Genomic DNA, 8,037 nt, shown 5'->3' on the forward strand with positions numbered 1-8,037 from the left:
AACTCCTGAGCTCAAGCGATCCCCCCACCTCGGCCTCCCAGAGTGCTAGGATTACAGGCGTGAGCCACCGCGCCCAGCCATGGTCATCTCTTTATATTGGCACACACATATCTACGTCATTCTTTTGAAGCACTCTGTAATAATATCCGTCGTATGGACATCCCTAATTTATTTGCACAGTCCCCTTTAAATGCACACCTCTTGATTTTAGCAGCAAGGTCATGGTGAAGAGGCTTTTACGTGTGGCTTTGTGCTCATGGGTGAATAATTCTGTTGGGTCGCGGGGTAGGCATGTGTTTTAAGGATTCCTGGGAATTTTTTAAATCAGGTATGCTAAGACACACAGACGTGGAAATGACTGTCACGAAGGAAGAAGTTTATACTCACAGATTCCTAGAAGCAGGAAGCACAGCATGCCACGCAGGGCCACACGGGGAAGCACCGGGGTCTGTGAGGAGGCGGAGGGAACAGGAGGGAAAGGGGAGCAGGAATCTTTCCTGTGGTTTCCATAGGAAGAAATGGACGAGGCGAGGTGAGCTGGTTTAAGATTGGCTGGTGTGTTGGAAAAAAAGAAAAAAGAAAAAAAAAAAAAAAAGATTGGCTAGTGGGGATCATTTCAGCACAGGAGCTGCCCCTAGATGTCTGTTACCTGGCCTTGGGGTGATTAGGGTGGCTGAATGGCGACCCAGAGTGTGACAGCCCAACAGAGGAGGTGGTGGACACCGTGAGCTCTGGGTAGGTTGGTTTGCATTTGAAAGTCACGTTCAGGGCAGAGTTGTTTATTATCTCTAGAAATTGGCTAACTCTGGGAGGGGCGGTCTCTCCAGGATCAGTCCCTGATGTCAAAGTGTCAGAAGACAGCAAACGAATGACATGGTTCATACAGCACACTTAATAGTTTCGTAGTAGATCCGGCCAGGTTGCCCTCCCCAAGGCTTCCACCAAAGGGAGGCTCTCTCCAATGCTGCGGGAGATTTCTCGTTTCCCTACATCTCCTCCGACTCTGGGCATCCTCAATCAATGTTTCATTCAATTAAACTGGGGGGAGGGAATTGACTAGATTGTGAAAAGCACACACATGCTCCAATGCATCTTCATTTCCTCCTCAATTAACCACACAATCACCCGGCTGAAGTCTGTAAGGATCCAGCTCAAAGTCAAGATTTGCTGCTTTGGGCTGGTCCACTCACGACATGAACTTTGCCTCATTCCACTCGGCCCCTTCCACATACTTGCTAGGCCTCTTGGGCCTTTTGCTTCCTGGAATGGGTCAAGCCCCTTCCCACCTCAGGACCTTTGCACATGCCATTTCCTCTCCCCCCCTCACCTGTTCACCTAGGAAACTGCTATCCACCCTTCAGAGGAACTTTGAGCGGGTTTTTGGACCCGTTTTCCCATTTGTAATATTACTCACTTTGGGCTGGGTGTAGTGGTTCATGCCTGTAATCTCAGAACTTTGGAAGGCCGAGGCAGGAGGATTGCTTAAGCCCAGGAGTTCCAGATCAGCCTGGGCAACATAGCGAGACCCCGTGTCTGAAAAAAAAAAACCTATTCCTTCATAGAGTTGCCATAAGGATTAAATGAGATACATAGTTTAACACAGTGTTTCAGAAAGTGTTAGGATTGCAGCTCAAGGGGCACCACCTCCAGGAAGCCCTCCCTGACCACCCTGCTCAGGTCAGGTTCCCATGCGTTATCCTTTCTCGTGGATTCCTCAATGACTCCTTTTTGGTATGTATCACAAATATAATTAAATAATGACTTGCAATATCATCTGCTTCCTGTTTCTGTTTCCCATTAAGACTATGATAGCCAGGCACGATGGCTTGTGCCTGTAATCCCAGAGACTCAAGAGACTGAGGCAATCATAGCTCAATGGTGCAATCATAGCTCACTGTACCCTCGAACTCTGGGCTCATTGATCCTCCCATCTCAGCCTCCCGAGTAGCTGGGACTACAGGTGCACGCCCTGATAATTTTTAAAATATTTTGCAGAGACAGGGGTGGGTGGGGAGGTCTCACTATGTTGCCCAGGCTGGTCTCGAACTCCTGGGCTCAAGTGATCTTCCTGCCTCAGTTTCCCAAAGTGTGGGATGACAGGTGTGACACACCCTGCCTGGTCCTCCACATCTTTTTATAAAAATAAAAAATGAAATGTAATAATGCTCACATCCCCGGAAGCCTCATCTGCCCAGGCCACGACGGTCAAAGCTCAAACAGAACTCTTGGTGGGTAGGCAGCGCCCCCATGTGATTGCTGGGAATATTTGTTTTCCTGTTCATCTACAAATGCCAAAATTCAGTGCTCCAGTTCTATCTTCTGTTTGTCCTTCTGAATTGACTTTCACTCTTCTTCCCCCCAACAAAACCCCCACCAAGCATTGTTCCCCGAACGGAGGCTGAGAGCACCACTGGGCTCCCCAGCTCTTGTTACTTTCTGAGCTTATCCAATGAGAGACTTCAGTAGGAGATGGGCAGGTCGGAGGGGAGAGAGGGCAAGGTCTTTATTCCTCACCCCCCCGCAATGTGGGCTGCATCTAGTGAGTCGCTTTTAACGCACACAATGCCCCGGAAGTGATCCTATGTGACTTCCGAGGCTAGGTCAGAAAGAGACACAACTTCCACCTGCTTTCACTCTGTTGACTGGCTTGCTCTGGGGAGGCCAGCCGCCATGTTGGGAGTATGCTCAATTAGCCACGTGGGGAGGAATGGAGGCATCCTACCAACAACAGCACCTCCCTCTACTACGGGAGTGAACTACCTTGGAAGCAGATCAAACCTTCAGATAACTGCAGCCCTGGCCAACATCTTAACTGCAAACTTCTGCAAAAGTCCCTGAGCCAGAACAGCCCAGCAAAGCCACTCTCTGAAATGTGACCCACAAAAACTATACAAAATAATAAGAGTTTAGTGTTTCATGCAGCTAAGTTTGGGAGTGACTTGTTATGCAGCAAGAGGGAACTAAAACAACTAGTAACAAGTTCCCTCTGCTTGGAACTCTCTTCCCCCAGATACCCACATGGGTCCTCCCTCACCTCCTTCGGGTTTCCCCTTAGATGTCACTTCCTGTAGCTTTCTCTGATACCCCTTCCTCCATCCCCCATCCTAGTTCATTTTTCATCTCATAGCACTTGCCATAGCCTGTCCTATCATGTATGTCTCTGCCAGCTCCATGAGGACAGGGACCTTTGTTTTGTTTGCTGCTGCGTCCACAGTGGCTGGAACAGTGCCTGGTGCAGGGTACTTGCTCAATATGGTGGCTACTGTGAATAGAACCTAGCAGATCTGATTTGTGTCAGGGCTGGATCAGATTCCTGCCTGTTTCCTGCCCACTTGGCGCCCACCCTGGCCAAGGGATGGGACATAGCTATGACCTCCCCCTCCATTGGGCAAACAAATTAGTAATTGGCAACTGCGATGAGAGATCCCCTCCAAACCTCCCCATTTCCCTCAGGATAAAATCCTACGTCCTCTCTGCAGCCTATAGTCCCCTGTCCCCTGCCTGAAATGCCACCATTCAGCCACAAAGCACCATGAACTGCTTGCAGTTCACTAATACAGTAGTCTCTACAGTGGGTGTCAATCAAAGCCTTGGGGTTCAATGGGAATACACTAGGACATCTACATTTTTGAATATCCATATTTTGTTTGCCAAAGAATATATCTTTATATAACAAATCGATTGTTATAATAATAATCTACAGAATATATTGGTATAATTGTATTTGCATATAATTTATAAATAAATATGCACCCGGGAGTGGAACTGTAACATTTTTACTGATAGGTGTGCTCCATTGAAAAAAAACTTTTTGGAATAGTTTAGTCCCATACAAGTTCGCCCCGCCCCGCCAGAGGACATTTGGTGATGTCTGGAGACATTTTTAGTTGTCACGACTTGGAGTGGGGTAGTACTGGCATCAGCTGGGTGGAGGCCAGGGATGTTGCTCCACTTCCCACGATTGCAGGACAGCCCCGTCCCCAAAGAGTTATTGAACCCAAAATGTCAGTAGTGCCCGGGGTTAAGAAGTCCTGCCTCAAAGTCCCAGACTCTTGCTTTGGGGACTTTGCGCCGCTGTTTCCTTCTCCCCACCCTCCTTCTCGTCTAGCTAAGATCAAACTTCAGGGACTCTGTACAAACCGTCCCCTTCTCCAAGAAGCCATCTCTGATGTCCCCAGGCTGGGCTAAGACCCCACCTACGGACTCCCCAGGCTTTCTGGGCTGGGTTACAATTCTCCTGGCCCGCGGGGTTCTCAACCTTAGAATTTCCAATGCAGATTCCCCGGAGCCCCTAGACAGCCAGATTCTGCCAGGGCAGCTAGGGACAGAACCCCGTATTTTTCCGCAAGCACCTCTCCCCCCACCACCACATACGCACTGCCTGCGACCTACACGGGCGCACAGCAGGTGGCCCAGAGAGTGGTTGAGTGTCTCTGGCAAGCCAGGCGCGCTATTAAGCAATCTGCTCCAAAACAGGCTGCAGGCACTACGACCCTCCCCATTTTACAGAGGTGTAAACTGAGGTTCAGAGAGGTGACCGTGGCTGGGTCAGAGACTCAGAGCAAGAAAAGGGCCTACTAAGCGCCCGATTCCTGGAGGAGGGGACAGGGCGAGGAAGAGGGCGATGAACTCGGGGAGCGCGCGCTAGGTGGGGTGGGGGGGTGCGCGGGGACTCGCTGCGGCCTTCCGATGCGGCCCCGCCCCCACGAGGGACGTGAAGACGCGGACCCCGCGCAGCGTGGGGACATGTGACCGACTGCAGAGGCCGCGCCACCTCCCCCGCCCGAGGTCTGCGCGCTCCGCCGCAGGGTGCAGACCCCGGGCGCCCGTCCGGGTTCGGGGCGCAAGAGCAGAGGCGGAGCCGGGGCGGAGCCAGTGCGCCGGGTCCCCCCTGAAACGAAAGCGAAAGAGGGGCCGGGGAGGAAGGGCGGAGCCAGCCCGAGGCGCCGCCCCCTGCCCTGCGCGGCGGCTGGACCGACGGGCGCGCCCAGGTAGGGGGGCGGCTGAACCGCGCAGTGCGGACCCTCGCTGGGACCTGCGCCGCCGCCACCATGTCTCAGGAAGGTGTGGAGGTAGGAGATGCGGCCAGCCGGGCCGGGGGGGCCGCGACAGACACCGAGGAGGGGCCGGGGGCGCGGAGGGGGCTTCGCAGTTCCTCGGGGACTCCATCCTAAGCGCAGGCCTCCCGCTGGGCTGGCGCTCTCCCCGCTCGAAACAGAAAGTGACTCCCACATCCCCCCGGAGCGACATGCGGCCTCCCCCGAGGAAAAGCGGGGGCTGCAGGGTCAGGGTTCAGAGGCCAGGGATAACCCGGCCGCTCCTCCTCTTAGGCTGGGACGCTTGCCCCAGTCCGCGCCTTCCCCCAGTGCCCTGTGGGGACTTTGGCTTTTTCCAGGAAATGCTGTAGAGGGATGGGAAGGGGGGGCGGGCAGCGGAGGCCAAAACCAAGGGTCAAGTTCGGGCCGGGAGATCGATGCCTAGAGATGGGGGAGGGGCGATCGCGCCCCTCCGTCCCCCACCCGCGCACCCCTGTCCCCGTCCCAGCTGGAGAAGAGCGTCCGGCGCCTCCGGGAGAAGTTTCATGGCAAGGTGTCCTCCAAGAAGGCGGGGGCCTTGATGAGGAAATTCGGCAGCGACCACACCGGAGTGGGGCGCTCCATCGTATACGGTGAGTCTGCGGGGGTCCCGGGGCTGGTGCGGGGAACGCGCGTGGGAACGCCGAGGGGGCGTGGTGTAGGGAGAGGCGTTGAGATCATCCCTGCAGGAGGGGGTCCCAGCCTGGGAGGAGGGAGTGTTGCGGCTCTGGGCGGCCTGGAACTCCTACAGACCCTTCACGGGCCTTTCACTTAAACACTTACTCTCCCGCCAGGGGTGAAGCAGAAAGACGGGCAAGAACTGAGTAATGGCCTGGATGCCCAGGTAACCTGTCCCCTCCTCTCCCCTCCCCAAAGGCCGGGTCACCAGGGGAGGGAGAGCAGAGGGGACCCGACCCATCCATGGTGACCCCCTCTGGAGCAGGAGGGACTGAGCATTGCCGGTCCACAGCTCACCACCCAACCTCCTTCACTTTGTTACTCCTCAATCATGCGTTCTGCCAGGGAGCCTTCAAACAGTAGGTGCTCATTACGTGCTGATTGTTTTAAATGGAGGAGAGAGCCATGAAACCAGGCGGTGAAATGAGCCAGGGTTATTGCCATCACTGGGGAGCTCCAGAAGTCAGGGAGGGCTTCCTGGAGGAGGGGGTGCCAAATCGCCAAGGATGGGGAAGCGTGAGCCCCGGGAAAGGAACAGCCGGGCAGAAAAGGGGTCTTGGGGTGGGGGGCAGGGAATGATGTGAGCAAAGGCTGAGAGGCGACAGTCCCTAGAAAGGCTGTGATGAGGAGACAGGGGAGGAGAGAGTGGCAGGGGAGCCCTTGTATTGAATGAATGAATGAATAGAAGAACGAATGAATGAAAGGCTTTTTGAAGCACAGGTGCGACATGGCCACTTTGCCTCTTAGACAGCTTTGGTAGCGTGAGACTGTCGATTTTGCCCTGGGAGGCCGCGCATAGAGTTATTAAAGAGAAGAATAAAATATGCATTATACCCTCTCCATTTATACACATAAAGAGTACGATAAAAATAATAGCAACAGGAAACACTGATTGAGCACTTCCCCTGTGGCGAGACTCCGGGAGTTGACTTATTTCATCAGCACAGTGACCCCGTGAGACAGGTCCTATTATTTCCCCATTTCACGGACAAGGAAACTGAGGCACAGAGTGACGATGTCACTTGCCAGGTTCGCACAGGAAGCAAGACGGCAGCTGGGATTTGAACCCCTGCCACCTGGAGTCAGAGCCGGGACTCTGAGATGCCCGTCAGTGGGGGACCCACGGGGAGTGAGTGGCTTGCCCATATTCCAACGGCTGGAAGTGGTAGAGCCAGGGTTCCAACTTGCATCTCTCCGAATCCAGAGCCCAAGCTCTGAGGCTAAAGCAACTCAGCCTCAAAGAGGGCGATGTGTCACGATAACAAGTGTGTGGTGTTTGCAGGCAGGAAGGAAGCATGGGGTCTAGGCCTCACTCAGGGTGATCTCAGCAAAGCCGTCCCCTGGCTCTGGCCTCAGTTTCCCCATCTGAGCAATAAGGACAACAGGTGTGCCCACCTCTCAGGGCTGCTATGAGGATAACTTGAGTCCACATACCTGGCCCTCAGTAAGTTCTAGTGTCTCTACCTAGGACCCGCCAGAGGACATGAAGCAGGACCAGGACATCCAGGTGAGTTGGTAGCTGGGGCGAGAGCAGGGTGTGGGATGGAGGAAGGGGACATCCCTAAGCACAAGAGGAAGGATGTTCATTGGGACAGGAGGAGGACCCATCTGTAGGGACAGGAGGGCTGATATGTTTATGTTGGAGGAGGGGTGACCTCGCTCTCGTCCCCACCCACCCCATCCCACAGGCGGTGGCGACCTCCCTCCTGCCCTTGACAGAAGCCAACCTACGCATGTTCCAACGTGCCCAGGACGACCTCATCCCTGCTGTGGACCGGCAGTTTGCCTGCTCTTCCTGTGACCACGTCTGGTGGCGCCGCGTGCCCCAGAGGAAGGAGGTGATAACCCACAACTCGACCTTGATCCTGTCCCGAACTCCACTCCCGATCCCCATCCTCAGGGTCTATACCTCGGACCTAAGGACATCAGCCTCTGAGAGCCCAACCCCTGACCTCCCTCCAACCTCAAAGCTCAACCTTGATCTTGCAAAGGAGCCAGGGAGCCCAGATTTGTCGTGTTTGCCAATTCCCGTGGTGTAAGTCGCTGAACGTGCGGTTGGGCAGCTCACACCAAAGCCAGCCGCTGCAGCACACCGCCAGCCCCGGACACCTCCGACAACCCCTGGTCCCCTCTCTGTGCCACACCCCAGGTATCCCGGTGCCGCAAATGCCGGAAGCGCTACGATCCGGTGCCAGCCGACAAGATGTGGGGCCTGGCCGAGTTCCACTGCCCGAAGTGTCGGCACAACTTCCGGTGAGGGCGCTGACCCCCACCCCCCACCCTC

General features: G+C 54.8%; 1 protein-coding gene across 2 annotated transcripts in view; it reads left to right on the plus strand.

The window, feature by feature from the left end:
* Positions 1 to 4,743: 4,743 nt before the first annotated feature.
* LOC105807936 (chromosome unknown open reading frame, human C19orf66) overlaps positions 4,744 to 8,037 on the plus strand; it is a 5,592-nt gene continuing 2,298 nt past the window's right edge. Inside the window, exons 1-6 of one of the 2 annotated variants that reach the window (XM_012641458.1) lie at positions 4,744 to 5,072; positions 5,545 to 5,668; positions 5,870 to 5,919; positions 7,222 to 7,260; positions 7,442 to 7,591; positions 7,903 to 8,006. In XM_012641458.1, coding sequence (XP_012496912.1) covers positions 5,052 to 5,072; positions 5,545 to 5,668; positions 5,870 to 5,919; positions 7,222 to 7,260; positions 7,442 to 7,591; positions 7,903 to 8,006 — 488 coding nt within the window. In that variant the 5' untranslated portion in view covers positions 4,744 to 5,051. The remainder of the gene's footprint in view (positions 5,073 to 5,544; positions 5,669 to 5,869; positions 5,920 to 7,221; positions 7,261 to 7,441; positions 7,592 to 7,902; positions 8,007 to 8,037) is intronic. The other variant, XM_012641460.1, reaches the window with a different exon arrangement.

Source organism: Propithecus coquereli, unplaced genomic scaffold (genome assembly GCF_000956105.1).
Source record: "Propithecus coquereli isolate 6110/MARCELLA unplaced genomic scaffold, Pcoq_1.0 Scaffold164, whole genome shotgun sequence".
Lineage (NCBI taxonomy): Eukaryota > Metazoa > Chordata > Mammalia > Primates > Indriidae > Propithecus > Propithecus coquereli.